Genomic DNA, 22773 nt, shown 5'->3' with positions numbered 1-22773 from the left:
CTTTTATGTTGTGCTGTTTTTTTTCTATGAGGTAAAAAGTTCAGATACCTACATATCCATTTTATCTGTAGCTGCTTTAGTGTCAACTCTAAGGCAGATTTCAGAGCCAGTAAATTCCCATGTGAAAGAGAGCAGTGCGGCTAATAAGCAGTCTTGTAAATGAGGTCTGACAGGTGCTTCAGCATTCCTTCAGACTACTGTTGTAAAGGCAGGTTAACTCTTTCATTCCGGTCCAGCCAGTCCTGAACAGTAACCAGGCCAACATGGTGTAACAGATGACATGTTCCAACATGCCAAGCCATATGCTTTAAAGCAAAAAGACTGATAGTAGCCATTGAAATGAAGTGGCAGAGTTTCAGGTGAACTGGTTTCGATCTGCCCGGTATGAGCTTCAGAGGCTTGTGAAACACATGACAGTCAACCTGGCTATGGAATTTATTTTACATGTTTATGCACTGAAATAGACAACACCGCAGTTAAAAGCTCTACGAGCCTCGACAACAATTCAAACACTGAGAATCCAGTCGTAAAAATGTTATTGCTCCATGAGAAAAACTTTATTTGCTTTCAGCTCAGTTACAGGTCAGTCACAGGCACAACTTTGTGAATCATTCCCAGCAAGAACTGTTTCTGAAATTGTTACCATGTAAAAAAAAGATCATCTGATACACATTGAAATAAATATGAGGTACATTTTTTTCATTGCAAATTTAGAACATTATCAGTCTCCTGTAAGCAGGTCAAAACAGCCCCAGCAGAATGAAGAGTCTATTGACCAATATACAATGAACAAGTCCAACAACCGTATATGTAGCAAACTTATACGGCACTTCAATTTCTCTCCTCCTCCTGGCACTTTCATCACTTCTTGGCACTCTGTACCATGAATATAACACCCGCAGACTCAGTGCTTTCACTATCTGTCGTGTTCCCACTAGTGCCACAATTCCTACCAGGCAGCGGGCTACGCTTACTGTCAGTGCATGAGCTGTCAGTGTGGGTAGAGGTACAGGTAACTCGCCTTGGGGCTCAAAAGTCTGCCCGAGCTGCTCATTCACCCAGTATCCCACTGAGGATCCAGCCGCGACCCCTAGGATGGTGGTGGTATCTCCGCGCGTGGTGCTGTAGTGGTCCAGCTCTGGGTATGTGTAGCTGAGAAAGAGGGGCAGTGCCAACGCCACGATGGGGGAGATGCAGCTGGTGAGTTGAAAGTGGTCGAAGGTTTCCCAGAAAGGATAGGTGAATAACATGAGGACGGCAGAGATTAAAGCGCCACAGATCACATCCTGAAAGCAGAATAAAGACAATAGTTCACATTTTGTGCATTCGTTTTCTTATTGGATAAGAAAATCGATACCAGTCTCATGTCTGTTCATTAAATAAGTTTTAGATAAAGTAGAAACTGGGAGAAACTGTGGAGTGTCAGGAGAAACAAACCCTGTTAGCAGCGCCTTTAGAGCTCACTCATTAACAGATTAAGTCTCTTTTGTTTAATTTGTAAAAGAAAAGAAGGTGTAAGAAATGACAGGTTGTAATTTTCAGGAGGTGCAGCAGTGACCTCACCATGTCGTCAGCTGCTTTCACACATGCACTGGACTCAGATATTTTCTTGCAATTTTTCGTACATGACAAAGCAAATGTCCGAGTCAGTTGCTTTGAACATTTTCTGGAAATGTTCCTGTCAGCCCCCTCGTCAAGTGTCTGGAAAATGTCCAAGTGAGCCTATGTGAGAACACAGCAGGAACATGTCTGAGGAATTCACAGCGAGTGAGTGGACGTGTTGATGTCTCTAATGTGCGACTGACGCAGAAAAATAATACAAATATCTTAAAAAAAACTATACGCGCCAACAAAGATGTCAACTTGGAGGGACAACAAGATTCGAGAGCTTTTGGTGAGAAGGGCCGGTGTCGAAAACATGATTTCCACAGTGGAATTTATGCGTTACTTCTCACCTGGTGCATGCTCTGCCCAGATGCCAATCCCTCGCCTGAATGTTCCAGACATGTTCTCGCCTGGCCTGGATTATCTCCTGCTGCGTTCTTCACATGTGAAAGGCAAACTCCAGAAAAATGTTTGGATCCAATTTTCCGAACATTTTCCGCAGCTCATGTCTGAAAACAGCTTTGTCACGGGGAGGGGGAGGTTACTGCACCCAGCCATGGCACTGCCCCCTACGTTTCAATTGTTTTCACTGATTTGTCATCTTTATGGATGACACATGTTGATTATTGAACCTTACAGGGTCCTGTTAAATTGATTTAGTTACCTTCAGTTAGGGCCAGGGTAGTTTTCAGTCTTTATGCTAAGCTAAGCTAACCAGCTGCTGTAGGGTTACATTTAACAGACTATTGCTTCAAGTACAAAGTTTTTTGAAATGTAAGCAAATATAACTACTTGGAAACACTATGCCAGCCTGGCAGATTTGATAAATGAGTACACAACTGATGAATAAGTAACAGTCTCTTAATGTGGCATCGAGATTTTCCAATGAAAAGCAGGTGACTTAAAGTGTCGGCTGAATTTAGAGTCTCAGCCAGACAGTTTAACCAGACATAGATATGAATAATGAATCCTGCATTGAGCTTGAATATTTTATGCTGTAGAATTTGTGTGTGTGTGTGTAGGGGGACTAGCTCACCAAAATTGAGTGCATGCCAGTATAGAGGCGGCTCAGACACACCAAGGATGACAGCGTCACTGCAATCAGCAAACCCACCTCGAACTGGAACTGAACCGCAATAAAAGATAAAAGATTAAACCTGTGAAAGAAGAATGTCGTGTGTCACATGCAACTTCCCATTCCTCAGTGCAGGCACAAAAACAGTTGTCGTGCTCTACTTCTTTAAAACCTCTTTCCTCTCAGCCATCCATTTGTCACTGTAGACATGGAACTCCTCTTTCTGCCACTTGTCCTTTCTGGTTGACGTACTGCCCGCCATCCAGTCACTTGGCTCCTTTAGTTCTCCACTGTCTCCATCCTCTGTCCCCTCCTTCCTTTACCTATAGCGGCAGGTTTTGTTCCCCCCTCCATTTCAATAACAGTGAGAAGAGAGGCCTTGTGTATTCATTCACCTCCTCCACCCTCCCCTCCTGTGCTCCCCTCCTCTCCTCCTCTCTGCCTTTTTTCCTGTGTCTTTTCCTGTCTTTTGCAGCTGGAAGCCTATTCACTGGTAGTTCATGAAGAGAGGTTTTTTTATGAATGGCCACAAAGGATGCCAGGGACAGGAGGGGGGTCACGCTGTGATTGACTGTCATGACCTCCGACCTGCTCTGGGATCAGGGCGAGTTGCCCTGAGGCCTTGTGTCTATTCAGGAGTCTCTGCAACAGCCTGCTACTCATTTATAGCTATACATGCTCTTTTCTCTCAGAGGAATCCTTGAGGAATTTCAGGCCACAGTTAAGTGCTCTACTGTACATGGATGTCTCAGGGTTCTTGAGGTGATTTCTCTGACCTTGAGAGCAGGAATGTAAGAACCCGACCGAGTGCTGGCTGACACGGTCTGACCACAAATCAGTCTGACAGCTGTAGAGACCGTAAACTACCAACTGATGGACCCAGCATTTACTGATGGACCCAGCATTCACTCAGGTTCTTCGTTACAACACGGGGTGTGATTAAGACAGCCCATGATTGAGCCACTGAGTGTTTTATAGACTTGGCAGTAGAGCGGGGGAGATAAAGACGGGAAGAGTCAGGAGGAGGAGGGAGGTAGTGACGTGGACTGACAGTCATTGACTCAGTCGAGTCCATCAGAGGACCAAACAGCAGCTCGACGGGTGTGGCTGATGGTGACTGATGGTGACTTCTGGCCCCGCCCCTGCCTGCCCATTGTGCGACAGCTCAGTCAGGACCCACTGATGGACAGCGGGGCCACTCCCTTCATCCCACTCAGCTACCAGTGAGCAAGACGCCGTCCACAGGCTCCCAGCGCCTCATATTTAACCTCATTCAACTCTGACTTGTGAGAAGCTTCCCATTAGGAGCGACTAAATTAACACCTACTGGGCCGTGCTTATCTTAAAGGAATCCATAAAATTCAATGGAAATGTAATGGCACTGCCTCGTGTCACATTTACAGTTGCTGTATACGTCCTTACTCTAATGAGGTGGATGGAGATCATTTGCAGTCAGCTATGGTGGTAATAGCAGTTTTCATAGTGATGAGCAGTGACTATTACAGCTTCAGTAATGATATCACAGTTACTATCATGACATGTTTCAACAGTAATTCCAATCACCACCTGGAAATGACTGATGCTTGTTAACATCAGGCTTCTGTGCATCAAAGTATTAGATCGTCCACTGTTATTGCTGTGTAAAATCATGGCGAATATCACAGGATAGTAATTCAGTTTTTTCTCTACTCACTCACAGAGGAGATAATATGTTTAGATTTCTTAAAGTAAGACAAAATAAACCAAATTATTTAACAATGTGAGCATAGAGGTTATTTTTTAACCTCTTTGAAGAGTATGTCTGATAACACAAGACCAACAACCGATAGCAGCACTAGCTTCTCTGACGCTCTGTGTGCTGCAGTACAGCGCTTTAAGCTACATCCTAATATCACTATCCCAACAGGGTTAACGATGACAATGGCTGTGTCCGAAAACCCTCACTAATCACTACATAGTCCACTATATAGTGAATTCACCGTTTTGTACAGCTGTCTGAAAGTTTTTTATACACTTTTTAATGGACACATTGTATCCCACAGTGCAGTTCCATTTGCTTATGACTGTGAGATGCAGTTGAAAGCACAGACAACCTTATTCAAGCATAGCTTATTTGGCCACACATTATAGCTCACAACAGACAAGTCCACTGTGGAACTGGTTGACTGTGTTAAATCACAGATTTCAGCGATGCCCACCTGTATCCTTGCTGGGGCGCTCAGTAAAATGGTAAAGGAGATGGAAGTGGCAGCCATGGCGTGAGTGGAGGGCAGCCCGTACTCTGCGTCAACACGTGTCTCCAGCTTAACCACAGGGGGTGAATGAGGGCGAGGCAGCTTCAGCACATCCTTCATCACCTGGCCGACATACATCACCAACTGAAAGAGAGGTTCGAATACATGTGTCTCAGAAAAAGGGTCTCAACAAATATCTAATATAGAGGTCTATATCACATTTTATACAGTGTGTGTGTTTTGCAACTTACAATATTGTAGGATGACAAAAGGAGGATAATAAGGAAAAGATCAAAATAAATCACTTGGGAGTGGACAAAGTTAGACATGCTGCTACTTCAATCGGCAATAACAGAAAACCTGGAGGTATTTTATGAACGTTCTTGAAGGATGGAATATCTACATCATGGCCAGTCACAGAGGAGAAGGCTTTTACAGAGTTTGGTTCTGACATATTGTGAATTAATGTTAACTTGTTAAAGCAACCACATGTGAAATCCGTGCCGAGTGGGTGTGTGTTTCCCTGCTGAGCGGGTGTGTGTTTCCCTGCTGAGCGTTTCTCGGTTCTGCATGAGTCTGGGTTCCAGCTTTCAAATGAGGGATGGGTCCGGGTGAGTTCAGGTAGAACATTTCCAGTTTTTTTCAGGTTCAGGCACAAATCTTTGGACCTGTGAAGAACTCTAATCTCATATATATTCAGTTGCCATTTTTATTCTAATATTGTGCATTGGTTATATCTGTCACTCTTACATTGAATTAATAGAAATTCTACAGTTTGAGCAGATTTCAAACTCCTGAGGATGAAATAGTCTTATTTTCTAAAGTGCTTTTCATGAGAGACTACTGTCTCTGTCTGTTCCATGTGAATCTTTATTTAGCAGTTGAAATGTGATTCAATACAAAAAAACCTACAGAGTGAGTGCTGCAGTGTGCTGGCAAGAAAAGGCGAAATCCGAGATGGAGGAAGATGATAATAAAATTATGAGAAGATGAAATAAAATCCTGATTAGGCTATGCTCTAAAAGTAACCACACTCTCATAAATAAGTAATACCCCTTCCAACTCCACAAAGGAAAAAGGAAAGAGAGGAGGACAAATGTGTTCAAAAGATGGAGACCCACCCTGGGATAAAGTGCGGATGTTGCAGTCGTGCAGTAACAAAATCTATTGTAAGAAACTGATAATTGAAGAGGGCAGGATTTGCTGACACAGCGTCTTCGGAGGGTGGAGTGAGACAGAGGGTACTTGACATAATGACAGTTAGTGCAAGGTGTGTGTGTGTGGTAATGATGTATAGGTATTGGTGTGAATATGGGTGTGTGTGTGTGTGTGTGTGTCTGTGTGCGTTTGCCTGCCAAATGTGCTGCCTATTCTCTTTCATGAGATCCCCAGCGGCCGTCGGAGGGGCAGCCTGCTCCAGCTCCAGTTTTATTTAAAGCTCTGCCTTGTATATTTAATGAATGGCTGTCTTCACAAGGAGCAGGGAGGCAGTGCAGCGAGAGGGAGCAGGACACTAATGTGTGTGTTTAAAGGACAGACTAGAGAGGCTGTTATTACCATCTCCACTGACACTGTAATCAGAAGATGCCTGTTACCATGGAAAATAAGATATAAAAGTACATCTACTGACCCGCTATTAGTGCAGCAACTTGTAGAGACGCAGAGGGAAGCAGATAGAGAGGGAAGCGACAGGGACAGAGATGGTAATTAAAATAGGTAAATATGTGGACACCAGAACATTGCTCAGGCCAGTCAAGTTCTTGGACATCAAATTGGGGAAACAATTTCTTTATGGACCCGGCTTTATGCACAGGGACAGCGTCATGTTGAAAAAGGAAAGGACCTTTACCTAAATGTTGCATAAAATGCCTGATATATTGTATGTTGTAGCATTAAGATTTCCCTTGAGGAAGCAGACCTTTTGGAAAAGCAGAGGTGTTTGTTTGATGAGAAAGTTGGATCAGGCCCAAGGGAAACAGTTCACCTTGCTTCCATTCAAATATACATCTAATATCACAGGTAGGCTACATCATAAATACAGTACATTGTATGTTGTTACATTTGCATGCAAACAAAAATGTAACAAGACTTCAGCCACGTTACTGCGTCTCGTGCAGATGTAGATTGACAAAGTGATGGTGTCAGCATGCTAAATGTTCATCATGACAATGCAAACATGCTCATATTTAGAGGGAATAGTGTCAAGCTTACCATCAGTGTTAGTATGCTACCATTAGCTAATTAGCACTAAACACAACAGCAGATGGGAATATCAACAGGTCTTAACTGAGCAATTTCTAGTTTTGATTAAGTTGGTTAGAAACGTCCATTTTGATTTTAGAGAAACTGGTGTAACTACTGAAGGACAGCAGTTCCGTGTTCTTTACCTTTTTATCGGTGTTAAACTGTAGATAACCTGGTGACTTTCAGGACGTAGTTACAGCACAAACCACAAATTGGCATTTTGGGTAAGACAAAACTCAGTCCAGTGGGCTATAGCCTATGGTTTATGATTAATTTATCCTAAACTTTCCAACGTTGTCTTACTATTTCCAAAAGCTAAACCTTTCGTCTCATTCTTCCCTTGTTCACTGGTCATGTCTGAATGTAAATGTCACTATTCCAATATCTGTATCTACCTACAGTGTAGACGCACGAGTGCCCACACTGAATAATTGGTACCAACTAAACAATAAACAGAGGACAATGGCAAGCCCATTTAGCGCAGTCTATTAATACAAAAAGCCCTACAGTGTACACATCATGCACTGCAAACCCCCCCCCCCGCCCGTCATACAATGAATCTGCCTGCCAGCTCGAATTATATGATACCCCTCCCCTCCCCTCCCCCGGACTGCACCATCAACACAAACATCATATTCAACCGTATTCAGCTGCCTCCAGTGAAGCCATCACGACAGTGTTTCACTGGAGTCTTTGTACAAATCATCAAAGGGCTGACCCAGGGACAGTGTGGTCACATTAAGGGAAGAGTTGAAGACAGGTCAGCACACACACACACAACCACACACACGTTGTCATTGGTCACTTTTGAGGACATTACATTGAATTCATTCTTTGGAGATGTACATTACCATATATAACCACAACCACTACTTTCCTGAACTTTTAACTGTCAAATGGCCATTTAAATATGAATTTGTTGGACCCCCCCCCCACACCCTTACACACACACACACACTGTAGTAGTGTACGCGTCTTCTCATGAATGAGTGTATTGATGGCGGCCAGAGCAGCTTTGGACCTTGATCTGTCAACATGTGGATCAGAGTGAGTGAAGTGTGTGAGATTGTGGGTGTAGTGAAGAGAGGCTATTGCACAGGTTACTGTTTGAATAGAGAAAACAAAAGATGTTAGTTTTGGACTACAGTGACATGACTAATAGCTGATTTAAGACCAACACACCCATGGCCACTGAGATGGGTACAAGAGCATTTACTATTCAAATAACATGGACACTGGATGGGAAAACGACAACTCCTACAGTCTGAACTATAGCAAACAGCACTTGCCGCTTTGCAGAGGATGTAAAATAGTGAATACAAATTTGAAGTGCACAAAACACTAGCATTTCTGAAAATGACACATTTGAATGTAATAAAGTTCTGCTTGTAAAGCCATTACAAGTTTAACTTTACTCAAGTTTAACTCCAGCAGCAAATCATGGAGCTTGATTTGATCAATAGGCATTTTGGGAGTCAAGCTGCTACCCACCCTCTTAAACTGAGAAGTATTTTCTGTAGGTACAGGATGTTACAGTTTCACCATAATATGACTGACGAGCCAATAAGCCATATCCCCACAGCATGGCTACTCCAGTTTACAGAGATAGACTCAATAAAGCAGTAGAATCTCTTGTTGTCCTGGGTCCAGTTTTAAAGTTGAGCTCAGTCATTGCTGATCTGCTGAAAAGGCAATTCTCTTGTGCTCTTTTATGAACTTGTTTCTGCTTTGTACGGTGTGCTTTGCCGAGTATGCTTTCATTTTTTCTCTTTAGACAATAATTCACCCACTGCCATTGCTTTCTTAATAATTTTCCTTCTGGCTATAGTAAATCTATTTGAACTTCTGGAATGAGACTAAACACTGTTCACAGTGTGTAGTATGGAGTTGGGACACAGCTTCAAACGATGACATTCGCCTAGTTATCTGGTGTGGGCGTTCTACCTAGAAAATAATTGAGGCGACTGTTTTGATGAAGGCCGGGGGCTGCTGTGTATTGGCCTTAAGACTTCAATGAGCCAGTGGCTCTGTAAGTCTGTACATTGAACTGGTACAGCTTGGTGCCAAAGGTTAACAGCAGCAAGCATACATGTTCATAGTGGCAATGTTTAAGGGGAGAATTCCAGTATTTGTTTTTATAAATGTGGATGTGTAAATGAATGGTACCTACAAAAACATTTGGTCCAGCAGATCGCCTCCACAGGCAGCCTTGACTAAGACCTAGAATACAAATTTGAGCCTTGACATTGTAGCCACTGCCGCTGTGGAGAGGACTGATTCCAAAAGTGTTTTTAAGGACCATTAATTTACACACCCACATTTAAAAATCACAAGGCCCAGGTTGAAAAATACCAGAATTTCCCTTCAACATTCAGATTCTTAGCAGGTATAATGTTAACCAGGTTTGTCATCTTAGCCAAACATTTGCTAAACAGTAATAAACAGTGCAGTACAACTGAGGCTGGTGGGAACGGTGCAGATATTTGGTCACAAAACAAAATGTAAATTTTGATCTGATGTTGACGCTAGATGAAAGATTAATAGAGTAAAATTACTACAATACATCCTGAGGTGAACATGAATGCATGCACCAAATTTTATGCCAAACGATCCAAATAATTATCAATCTGCTGGTGGTGCTACAAGTAGAGTTTGGGGATCACCAAAGTGACTGTAGGATTCAGCCCCTGAGGAACATGAATGTCTATACTAACTCTCCTGACAATCCATCCAACAGTTGCTCAGCCATATCAGTTAGGGTCAAAGCAGTGGGCTAACGGACCAGCATATTTAGCCATGCTGCTCCGGTGGCTAAATATAAGTAAAACATTTTTTTATTCCATAGTACTGCACCTCCAGAGTTTTTTATTGTTTCTATTTTTTGAGAGGGCACTCTTTTGGACTTCTAGCTCTTGATTTATTAATGAGATCCCTTTTGTTGTAAAAGAAAATTGTGGTTATTATTCCTGTAACAACTGTTCGGACCACAGTCTACTTGTAATAACATGAGTTACTCTCAGTGAACAGAAGTCTCATGATTCCCACAGTCCTTTCTGATGTCCAGCTGTCAGCATTGAGGGCTGATCCAGGACTGCCTGAGGCCGTCTAGTTAAAAAAGTTCTGTCGTCTGAGAATAAAGTGACTTCCTGTCATTGACTGTGACCTTTCCCTGCCATCATTACTTCATACAAATCAGGACAAAATACCCATCTTCTCGACTGCAGTGGAAAATCTCCATAACCATACTGTATGTTAGTGTGAGCCCTTTGTGTCATTGTGCTAAAGTCCAACTTGAGATTTTAGATATTACAAACAGCACAGGAGGTGGATGATTTGCATAATACAGCACTATAGTTACACCATACAACACTGCTATGTAATTCATGACCATATGGTTAATGACAACCATTGTTTTGTAAGTCAAACAAAGTCACCCTGCAAGTAAAGACAACACAGAGTAGTGAAGGACACATATGTGTGTTATTGCGTGTACTTGTTATGTGCGTGTGTGTGTGTGTTATTCATAGGCCTCTAATGTGTTTGCTCCCGCATACAAGTCTTAATTTGCATGGATGCACTTCAATCGTTGGCGTGAGGAGCAGCCAGTCTGTGTGTGTGTGTGAGAGACAGAGAGAGAGTTAGACAGACTAGTGTCCTCCATGAACCTTAAATAACTCCACCAGCACAATGGCAGGGTGCTGTTAGAAGCTCGAAGTGCGGGGTGATGCGCCCCGAGGGCTGACAGACCAAATGGTCGGTCCGGGGAGAGAAAGCTCCGAGCGCTGATGGGGCCAATAAAACACTCTACTGGTAGACTAGGGGGAGGAGAACACAGAGTAAAGCTGGTAATGTCTAACTAGAGGGAGGGCAATGAGCGTGTTTAGCAGGCGAGGTGGGGAGCGCGAGCATGTGTGCATGTGTGTGTATTGGCGTTTGTGAGTGTTTGAAAGGAGTTCACACAGAGGCCTGGTGCAGCCGGGATGCCAGAAGAAGGGGATCTTTTCCCCTGGGGGGCCAAACAAGGGGTTCAGACACAGGGCACCCACCAAGGGCTCGGGGCAGGGACACAAAGGCCACAAAAACACACTGCCCATCACACACTCTGCAGGAGTGAGGGTGTATGGCTGTCTGTGTCCGGCTGCGTCACCACAAGTGTCAAATACTCTCCTTCTGGGATCACTTTTGACATGTTTTAAGGCTCCCTTGACATAAAGTGCTGGATTCTGTCAGACTAAACATCTAAAGGGGAGATCTTAGCACTCGTTTTCCACTGATGTATCCTCCTGTGTGGCCTCAAACCATGTCAGGGACCCTTGGTCAGGCCGGTCCCAGTCAATGGCCCCCAAGCCTGGGGATATATGTGCATGTTGGTGTCAGAGACAGGCCAGTGCTGACGATGAAAGGGAGGTTGAAAGGTGAAAAGAGGGAAACAGAACAACAGAGAGAAGAGAGGTGGCATTGTGAGGGAGACGGACATCAGACAGAAGTGTAACGTTTCTTACATGGTAAGGTGGTCTGACTGACATCTTCAGCACACACACACACACACACACACACACACACACACACACACACACACACACACACACACACACACACACACACACACACACACACACACACACACAGAGTATCTGTGTGTGTCTATCTTACAGTCCAAATGTTGATGAGGCGTCGGCACAGGAATGGGTCCAAGTTCCAGTGTATGCAGGGCAGACAGGTGATGTAGAAGATTTCATGACCCAGGGCTGATGAGAACAGGAATAGGAAGTGCAGCAGCCAGTTCCTCACCTCATACTGAGGCCTGCTGCAGCCCTGCACACAATAAACACCCAGTGATAAAACAAAATGTGATGGAGCCAGGTGCCTGAAGATGGTGCCTGGAATGAAAGATTATATTTCCTGGCCAGACTGCAGTCACGCCCACTGTTGGCTTCACCTTTTGTTTCCAGCTCCCACAAGAGACAGGACAGATTTAATCTCAAATTAAATTTTGAGGTTAAACCCTCTGCTGCTTTAACTTCAAAATTAAAGCCCTAGAGATTTCCTGACTTTTAGTCTCTAATATGGGTCAAGCTCCAAACAAAGTACCACACTACATTTCCCAGAATGCAAACCGGTTAGCATCTTTCAACACCCCTGCCCATTCCTCTACTTCTTTTAAATTCCAGATCTAAAAAATAATAGACTCAAAGCCATTTGCTCCTAACATTGAAGAATATTCCACACCTACTACATCTCAATTAACAAATTTAAAAGAAATTGTAGATAGACATATGTAAAACTATGTCAAGTACTTGCAAGTACTCAATTGACATTAACATGAACAATATTGCTAAATAAATATAATAACTTTATTTGTATAGCACTTAACTAAACAAGGTTACAAAGTGCTTCACAAAATCCAGGGCAAATAAATGAATGAACTAAAACAAAAGGCAGTCAATTCAGTTGAATTTTGAGCACCGAATCATAATGTTAAGGTTGAGACCTTAAAATGTATAGAGAAACTCAACAGTTCCCCCATAAACAACCAGGAAGTGACCTGGCTGCATATTTACTTTGTCTTTTAACAGACAGAGGAATGTAAACACTCTATGCAGATGAGGATCTGGCGGTTGACAGTCACCCAGACAAACGAGAAAAGCCAGTCACTGTTTGGTTTACAATCACAAACTGTCTCAGTACGCCATATAGCTGAGTAAAACTAACGTACGTTCATCTAGTCAGCCTGTTGTGTCTGTGTGGACACTTTGATTCTATTTCCAGCTTACAGGGTTACGGTTCAATACACTTACGCCAACGCCACATCCGTTCTCCATGTATTTGTATTCGGAGTTGTTATCCTGGTGGTCCCATGTTCCCTGCACCTGCCCACATGGTTTGTTGTCGGCGTGGGCCGGAGCGCGCGTCCTTCCCCGGCTGTCACGCGCGGCTTCCACGAGGAAGAGTCCGCAGAGTCTCTGGAACCGGGCCACGGGCTCGGGGCCGTTGAGGTAAGTCAGGAGCTCCAGCATGTCAGGTGAAACACACACACACAGACACACACACACAGAGGCTCAGGGGCGAGCAGGGGTGGGTATTCTGAACGGGAGAACAGGTCATGCAGATTTCTGCCCCAGGCAGGCACGCGGGCAGGCGGGCAGGCAGGGCGCATCCCAGGGGGCCAGAGCTGCGCACAGGTGCGGCCGCTGCGCGCTACAGGTAACGACACGCAGGGGCGGAGCTAATGACTGGTAGGGTTTGGTGCGACCTGGACTCAGAGATGGTTATCATAACCTTCTTTGAAGAGGAAGACATTTATTGCATATGCCAGTTGGACACAATAAGGTAATAAGTAAGGTATCCTAGAAACAAAGGTAATAAAAACAAGTGGGTTGTTATTATGTAATGATAATTTACTTATTAATTCCAAAAGCTGTCTGTCTGTCTGTCTGTCTGTCTGTCTGTCTGTCTGTCTGTCTGTCTGTCTGTCTGTCTGTCTCTCTGTCTGTCTGTCTGTATGTATGTATGTACAAATAAAGTTAATATTTATGTATGTATATGTATGTGGAATGCACATCACGCAAACTGTTCATCTTATTGGCTTCACACCCGGCATGTGTATTGTTAATGGGCAGAGGAAGTGCAGTACCAAGTTTGGTGTGATTCGGACACGTGATACATTCAATATTGATAAAAATGGAATAAAGAGGCGACCAGCAAGTGTGGTAGCAGAAAGTGGGGACGGGGCAGTGTAACTTCAGTCTGCGGACAGAGTTTAACACCTCTTCTTCTATGTCCTCACCAGGGGTTGTGAACTGGTGGCCTGCAGTCAATAATATATGTCCTGCCAGATCATTTTGATAATCTCATTATTTCTTTTTATTTTACCATAGCAGACTGACACAGACAATTCACGGGTGGTGCAGAGGCTGATCTCCGTCATACCAACAACATTCATAGAATCACTTTCTCTTTAGCGATTTGTCTTCAAAGTAAAAGTACATTGGTTTTGTTGCTGCAATGCTTTATACAGAGCTGAATTACAGAGCTTTTATCATGAAACGTTATGAACTGAGGTCTGAAGATTGTCCATTGGTTAACAGAACTCTGAAATAGCCGACACGCAATATATGAAACAACAACAGCAGTTCAGTAAATCATGAATGAAGTAAATTTAATTTCTATTTATGAAAAACATTGACTATAAAATGTTCATTCCAGATAAACTAGGCAGGATGAACACAAAGTTTTCTAACTTCACTCTGCACCATCTATAAAAAGCAAAGTCCAGCACACACACAATTAAGTATATTTACAGTATATTGTAGAACTATTTGAGGAGGACTCACTAATGACGAGGAATAATTCTGGCATACCTCCAGAGCTTTAACACCGGACAAGCAAGCAGGCAAGTTTAGAATGGGATCTGCAATAATAATGTAATAACGCCTATACAAAATCAGTTCAGTGAACCAAAACTAGCCTGAAATGTCCGTTATGTTGTTCAACATGAGATATAACTCATATAACTGATAGTAAAAAGTGAAATAAACTGCAGCTTTTGTCTGTAGGAGTAATATATTTTACACAAAAACCCTGAATGTCCCTTTTTGTTAATAGTTTTCATCTTTACCTCATAGCCCTCTGATCCTGAGCCCTCCAGGCCAAGACCCAGCTGTGCTAAAATAAACAACCGCTGTGATGGGTCTGTATGTGAAACAACTTAAAATACCCCTGTCTTTAAGTCCCCTGCCCTTCATTCAGACTACTTCTTGATGATACGGAGTATTGCGTATTGAGCCAAAATACCACTAGACTTTACTGCACTGTTCACGTATTATATCAGGAAGGACCCTTATCTCAGAGGGGGGTCTACTTATCAGGAAATAGGACCTACATTAACAACCTGAACAACTTCTGACCACTTACTTGATATTGTGGGTGCACCTGCAGCACCCACCTCAGTCAGACACCAAGTTTCATTATCTTAATGCTGCTCTTGACACCACAGACCCAAACAGAAATGACCTGGGACCTGTTATTAGGCTATATGTGTTGGTCACTGTGGTAAAAACCCATAAAGGGACTAAAGGGAAGTTGACTTAAACTTTATGCGAATAGCTCACTCTCAACTAAAGCATTAGCTTCAAACAAGATCCTGTCTTCAAATCCTATGACCTAAAATTAAGAGTTTTAAGAATAGAATATGCTACGAAGTTAATCAAATATAGGCTGTAAGAGATCAAACAGTTGAAATTAAGTTTAATCATTATGACTGAAATCATATGACCCATTTTATGCTTCTAAGAACAAATCATGTGACAGCAGTTAACACTGTACGCAATAGTTTATGTGCAGACTTTGAAGTTGAGTTGAGTCACCCATATAGTGTAATGATAAACAACATGGGTTAGTATAAAATAATATACAAAAAGGTGTATGTCATGTAAGTAATGAGTTACTTAGGTGTCTTCTATCTCTTTCTCCTTTATTACATTAGTATAAACTCTGACATTGTCTTTATTATTGCAAGAATATTATTTCAAACATGAGTTATAATAAATCCTTATTGAACAAACTGTGCCTTTTGTTGAGTTTTACAAAATTAGATCAACCTAAAGGCTGCATTCATATGGGTAGGGGATTGTTTACTCCCCCTGCTCTTTGCAATGTGTACCAAAAACAAGTGTTCTTGGAATTTTTTTGTTTTACTGTTTTTACTATTTTACTGTAAATGCTGCTATAGTACTATATCTGCTGCTATTCTTGTTGCTATTTTACTTATCCTGTGGATGAACATTACTTTCCATGAAGTATTCACTTCTCAATCTATTTTTGCACTATTCTGGTTGCACTGTTGATACCCTACCTGTGATTTCCGACTGGGTACTATGTTGTATACTTATTTCACTTAATATTATGTAGTACTTAATATGTCACTTGGGTACTTATATGTTTTGTCTATTTATGTTTACACTGGGGATTAGAGAGATTTCAATCCCGTTTGTGTCCTGTACATAATTGACCAAAACGTTGACTTTGAAATACTATTTTTATGCTTTTGTACTAACTTTTCCCACAAATACCTGCACCTTTGCACACTTCCTGTTTCCATATTGCTCTTGCTCTTGTTCTTATATTTTTTAAGTATCTATCTATCAATCTATCTATCTATCTATCTATCTATCTATCTATCTATCTATCTATCTATCTGCCTATCTATCTATCTATCTGTCTGTCTGTCTGTCTGTCTCCGTCTGTCTGTCTGTCTGTCCGTCTGTCTGTCTGTCTGTCTGTCTGTCTGTCTGTCTGTCTGTCTATCTATCCAACTACATCTATCTATCTATCTACCGTATCTATCTATTTATCATCTATCTATCTAACTATCTATCTATACAACTAAACATATATCTATACAACTATACATCTATCTATCTATACATCTATATATGTATACAACTATACATCTATCTATCTATACAACTATACATCTATGTATACAACTGTACATCCATCCATCTATCTATCTATACATCTATAAAACTATCTGTCTGTCTATCTATCTATCTATCTATACATCTATCTATGTATACAACTATACATCTATCTCTATCCATCTATAGAGCTCCATGGTGGTTGTACATCAGACCAGAATCCCTTAGAGCAGTGAGCTGGTTGTAAATGCAGTGTTTTCCTTTAACTGCTCTTCTCTTTTTTATTGATGAAATGATAACTGTCAGTGCTCCTGTCTGTTCCTCACAATGGAGGCCGGTGTCTGTGTGTGTTTGCAAAGTCTGGACCTGGTCTGGACAGTGTGAGTTCACATGCTTTTTGTTTGGGACAGGAAACAGTGAATTGACGCCCCCGGTTGACCAAATTAGCGCATCCTATTGTCTGCCATGATTCTCTCTGTACGTAATTGTGAACGAGCATAGTTGTCATAGCTGCTTCGTGCATGTACACACCCAGAGCGCTGAAACAACAGCCCCCCATTCTCTCTCCCTCCCTCCCTGTGCTTGGATGGATGAGCCTCTCGCATCGGAGTCACCACCATTACATCATCTATTCCCACACAGCCTCACACCGTGTGAGGGCTATTTTTGTTGATATTTCACCGGGATCCCGAGCATTTACACGCAGTAGCTGCAGCGGACGGCCCTGCTCCTCGTGGTGTGAATGACGCTGGATTATGAGGAGACATCATCCTCACCATCATCATCATCCTCATCATCCTCAGCAGCAGCAGCAGCAGCAGCAGCAGCAGCGCAGCACTATAGTGTCTGATGGGGCTTCGATGAGCAGGGGGAGAGGAGGAGAGACGCGCACCGTCATCAGCATCTGTCCGCCAGCTCCCTTTGTGCTCACCGGAGAATGTGAATGGCGAAAGATGACATGGCAGAGGTAGAGCTGGCACCGAGCGGAGCGGAGCCCCCCGGCCAGGCCTCCTCGGCGTTTCCCTACGAGGAGTACGAGTGCAAGATCTGCTACAATTACTTCGACCTTGACCGCCGGGCCCCGAAGATCCTGGAGTGCCTGCACACGTTCTGCGAGGAGTGTCTGAACACGCTGCACCTCCGGGAGGAGCGGCCATGGCGCATCAGCTGCCCCGTCTGTCGCCACCGCACCCCGGTGCCGGACTACCGGATACAGAACCTGCCCAACAACACAAAGGTGACGGAGGATTTCCCGCTGTACATCGACTCGGACCCGCTGCCTCAGGACGCCCTGCCGCCGTACCCTCCGCCGCTGCACCCGGCCCTCGTCGCGCTCCGCCGGGAGGAGGCGTCGGGGGCGTCCTGCACCAGCCAGGCGACGCCGTCCACCACCGTGTCCACCGCCACGACCCTCTCCCAGGACTCGGTGCGCTACGACAGCTGCCAGAGCTGCAAGCGGGTGGCGCTGACCACCGGCTGCGTGTGCGTGATCTTCTCCTTTCTGTCCATGCTGGTGTTGCTCTTCATGGGCCTGATCTTCGTGCACAGCCACAGCATCCCCCCCTCGCCGGCGGGACCCATTTGCTTGTCGGTGGCCAGCATCCTGGCGATGTTCTCGGTGGTCGTCACATGGCTCATCTGCTGGCTCAAATACAGACCGGACCATGAGACTGGCCGCTCGTCCGCCACCAGTAACTCCCGGAGAAACGCCTGACAGACTGTGGATGGAGGTTGTTGTGCTGTGGCTGTGTGATCATGTACATAATATACTGACAACTGATGCTCCTGCTCCCTTTACTTTTCTAGGAACAAATCTCGTCCAGAATGGCCTTGAATCAGTATAGCAAACACCCAAAGGCCTTCATGTTGTTTGGAGCTATAGGCCGACATGATCCTTGATAATCTCTAAGTTATATGCACTTCAATTTGCAGTGGGCCCAGTTGACTGATGGGCATCTCGATGAGTGAACTCAAGGCTTAGATTTGATGACTGAATGTGAAGTGCTCATTTCCAGGGTTTGACACTCTCCCCTCCCCATCCTGCTAAATTATATGCATATCCCCCTATGCCACTCCCAGTATGATAACTGTCCATGACAATTTCACTCTTATATCTCAACAAAGCACTATTGTGTTGTAAAGATATTTGACAATGTTCACTTCTGAGTTTTCAGGAGAGTGTTGTTGTTTTGTTTTTTCCAGAGACTTGTGTGTTTTTGTGAAAAAGCCTCTGAAATGTTGCAAAGAATCCATAATCCCAACTGTAAATAGTCCACAGAGAAGTGGTGAGCGGTACTGGATAGGTGTGACCAGCCTTTCTCCAAGACCTTCCTAATCCTTGTGCTTTAATTTACCTAACAGAATGGCACTGTTTCCATTGTGATGACGAAAACTGCACCTCCTCCAGCAAGGGGACACTGAAGGATAGCTTGTGATTTTGAACCTTGTGTTTTGCGCATGTTAGGCTACTGGAAGGTCAAGGCCTTTTGTTTTTCCTTGTCTTGTTTGAAATGGAAGGGACAGTGCGTGTCCCGACTCCTGTGCCTCACCACCTCATTGCTGAATGAAGCAAAACTTCACTGTTATCACGATCAAACTCACGCTCGGGCCTCCCACCACTGACAGCACCCAGCTGAGGCGTCGGCAGGGATTTCCTCCTCCTGTCACATTATGTAGGCCACACATTGGTTGTGGAAAACAGGGTTTCCAACGCAAAGCGACTTTTTATACTTAGAAAAAAAATGTGTTGTTGCTTTTTTTTTTTGCACCTGGCTTTGAAGAAGATACAAATAGATGTGTGTCTAAACAGGTAAAAGAATAAGGTATAAATCCACTTTCAGCTACTTCCAACTTCCAACTCACTCCTCTGCTTCCTTCAGGGCCACATGTGACGATTAATTGATATGTATTTACAGGTCGGACAACATGATTATTAGAAACTATCAGCAGTCATTATTACCTCTGGCCACATGTACTGTGGCAGATTAGTGGTACCTTACTGTAGTGGCCACAGGCAAGTCCTTCATTAACACGATGCAAATATTGAACTTAACTAAACTAGATCTTAATATAATGAGGTTTATATGGATTTTTTTTTCTCTCAGGCAGGTTTGTCCAAAAATACTGATCTAACTTTTCAGGGGAATTAACTTCAGACAAATCAATGCAATCCAAAAAAAGCTAAAACCCAAGGGCCTATAGTGAGTTGGCTTCTATATTACTGTGAATTGGTGGTAAATTGTGTGTGTCCTGCTACAGTCTATTTAATGTATTTATACTGGATTCTTATTGGGCATAAAGTGATACCTTACTTTTGGTGTGGTGTCAGGACCCCCATTATCGACAAGTGTGTGTCCGAGGAGCAAGTGAATCCCACTCACAGTCCTTCCTCACAGCATTTAATGAAGAATCCGGGTAGGATTCAGACACCAAAGTGCTCTCAGACGAGCACTCGCCCTTGCACACTCGTGGTATCGCTGTACCTCATTGCACAGGGGGGGAAATAAACAGTTCAAAATGATTCCCTAACCCTAACCCTAACCCTAACCCTCATCCCCACTCCAAGTCTGATTCTCATGCTTGCTTCAATCATCCCGCTCAACCTTTCTCCCACTCAACTTCTAAACGATGCACTTTCCCCCCTTATTTGACACGAGTAACGGGGTACACCTTTGACTAATGTCAGCATATTGTATTTACTTCAGAGGACCTAGACAATGTCGTTGGTTTTTATGAGAATCCGTGGTTGTTGTTAAAAGTACCAAATGTATTTACACAGAGAACTGTTCTTTATGTGCTGTTTTACATTCATAAACACATTTCAGTAATAAAGAAAACATGAACACCCACAGCTGTCATTAGTTCTCTTGTTACAACAGAGCTTCACAGCTGCAAGAAAATCCTGTGAACACGGCTGTATTTTATCATGCTCGCTCTTACATAATGACTGGTAATAAATTGAATATGGTCCAACTTGACACAGTTTGCATCCTGCTGTGCGTCAAATATGCCCCCTACTGGAAGACAGATGATGCTACATGCCCTATATTCAAAAAAGAGGGGAAATCCCAGCCCTCAGTGTCAGCTGGCATACATTTCTCATGCATGTCTACTTATGTAAACTTCTGGTGGCTAAAGCCTGATTAAAAGTAAATAGATTTTTCATTAAGGGCTGGATGCTGATGAGCTGTTAATATTACAGACTGAGATTTGTCATATGTGTTTATATGGTCTAATAAAGCCCCCATTTAGTTTATATAAATTAGGCCATTCAGCATTAAGATTTTTTCCCCCTCGTACACAAACAAAATAGATAAAGATCAGTGTTGGCCATTCACCGTCTAATCACTGGTATACTGAATAGGCCCTATACACACACTTTACATTAATAAGCCACACAGTGTCTTTTCTCAGATAATATTTTACCTCCCAGCTCAGTGTTCATATATTCTCAGCACCATGTAAATACGCCTGTGCTCGCTGACTGGTCACTTCATTGTGGCAGCACAACACTCAGGCCTATTGTATCAAAGCCTTGCTGTATTTTTCAATTAGCCACAGTTACACTGATTACTCGGAAAGAGTTGGAGGCGATGTGAGTTTGCAAACGAGCCATGACAACAAACAGAGTCAGACGACATGTTTTTGTAAAGGATGCTATCAGCCAATGGATTTCAATGACTCTCATTAGCCATAAAGGTCTGTGTATATAACTGATAAAAATATATAGCCTGATGTAGCATTAAGTCAGGCTTACTCCTCTTATAACTTATGTTTGTCACTTCTATTGTATTGCTACAGAACATGTTATCCACATGGCCTATACTCTGTTTGGGGTGAAAATTATAATAATGTTAAAGAATTTTAAACATTTGAATTGTTTAAATTGTGCCTAACCGAATATGTCTGCCTTTATAAAAATAAAAAAAGTGCATTTTAGCATTAAATGAAATGAACAATTGTTTTTTTGGTTTAATAAAATGTAAAATAAAATGAGTACAATTAGGTCACTGGATAAACATAAAGTGTTTCATAAAAAAATACAAGCATTAGTATAAATATGTGAGTTCACTGTGATTCACAATCTTAGTTATTTGTCTCTTTCTTAATTACATCTTACCTTAAAAGTCCTCTTTTCAGTGGGGGGAGTTTTGAGAGGTTTTACTTAAGTAGAAATAAGTACAACAGTATAAAAGCATTCCAATGTAAGTGCATTAAAATGCCCCTGAAGTAAAATGTTGAAAGCATTAAAAAGATGAAAAGAAAATCGTAAACTTCTGGCCCATAGCTGTTAAATCCACAAATAAAGTGCAGTAAAAAAGTACAATAATTCCCAATGTATAGACTCTCACCCTTATTTGAACGCTTACTTTTGTATTAATTATTACCCTGAATATGACGCACTGGGAACTAATTGATTTGACAAATACGTGTTTATGAATGGCCTCCACGCAGAGCATGTGATGCAACTTAATTTATTTCTCATCAAGCGAGATTTCTGACTTTGAATTTCATCCCCCGGTAATGGATTGGACACGGAGATTCAGTGTCGCGTTTAAAGAGAGGGCCGCAGTATGCATCATGCCTCCCTCTCTCTCTCTGTTTTTCATTTGCCCCCTCTCTGTAATATCCAGTTTCAGCATAAGATCACTGACACTCCCAAATCGTCACGTTCGTCTGCGTAAAAGACTGATGTTTGTTCTCCCACTTTGGTGTAAGTCAGTACAAATGTGAGAAAGAAATCAATACAACCAACAGCATTTATACTCTAACTTAAGAAAGTTATTATTTTTGAGTAACACTTTTGAACGCATACACCCACAAGAGGCCGGTTGTGTTAACTGCATATAGAATCCTGCTGCCCACCACTCATTCGATGACATGATTGTGATTTAGGGCACAAGTGATTATCCAGCATTCCTCCAAGAACTCCTCCAAGTTTCTGAGTTTGATTTACAAATGTAAAAATCGGTCAGAAACAAACTCACGTTTCCCCTCCCTTTGAAGCCGTGTTGTGGCAACGTGCGGGACTCACTCATGATAATAATCTTCACCCAGAGGATAATGACAAGCTCTTTAGCAGGTGAAAGACCCCCCGGGCGCCCTGCTTATTTTAAACCCAGCGTCCACCCATTGTCCGCGCGCGTTTTTGACGGCAAAGACAACATTTGAAGTGCGAGTTTTCCCTCTTTTTTTT

The 22773-nt window shown here is 42.9% G+C and overlaps 2 protein-coding genes across 2 annotated transcripts; one reads left to right on the top strand and one right to left on the bottom strand.

Annotated features, from left to right (window-relative positions):
• Positions 1-533: 533 nt before the first annotated feature.
• sgpp2 (sphingosine-1-phosphate phosphatase 2) lies at positions 534-13400 on the bottom strand. Its single transcript, XM_035153438.2, has 5 exons — positions 12957-13400; positions 11812-11973; positions 4879-5058; positions 2642-2731; positions 534-1286 (listed from the first exon to the last, which is right to left on the bottom strand). Exons 1-5 carry the CDS (start codon positions 13173-13175, stop codon positions 741-743), a joined length of 1197 nt encoding a protein of 398 aa, XP_035009329.1. The 5' UTR covers positions 13176-13400; the 3' UTR covers positions 534-740.
• Positions 13401-17157: 3757 nt separating this feature from the next.
• Positions 17158-20425, top strand: LOC118105709 (E3 ubiquitin-protein ligase RNF182). Its single transcript, XM_035153495.2, has one exon. The coding sequence runs from the start codon at positions 17521-17523 to the stop codon at positions 18289-18291; it is 771 nt and encodes a 256-aa protein (XP_035009386.1). The 5' UTR covers positions 17158-17520; the 3' UTR covers positions 18292-20425.
• The last annotated feature ends 2348 nt before the right edge of the window (positions 20426-22773 follow it).

Source organism: Hippoglossus stenolepis, chromosome 4 (assembly GCF_022539355.2).
Source record: "Hippoglossus stenolepis isolate QCI-W04-F060 chromosome 4, HSTE1.2, whole genome shotgun sequence".
Lineage (NCBI taxonomy): Eukaryota > Metazoa > Chordata > Actinopteri > Pleuronectiformes > Pleuronectidae > Hippoglossus > Hippoglossus stenolepis.
This window is presented reverse-complemented; position numbering and strand designations above follow the sequence as displayed.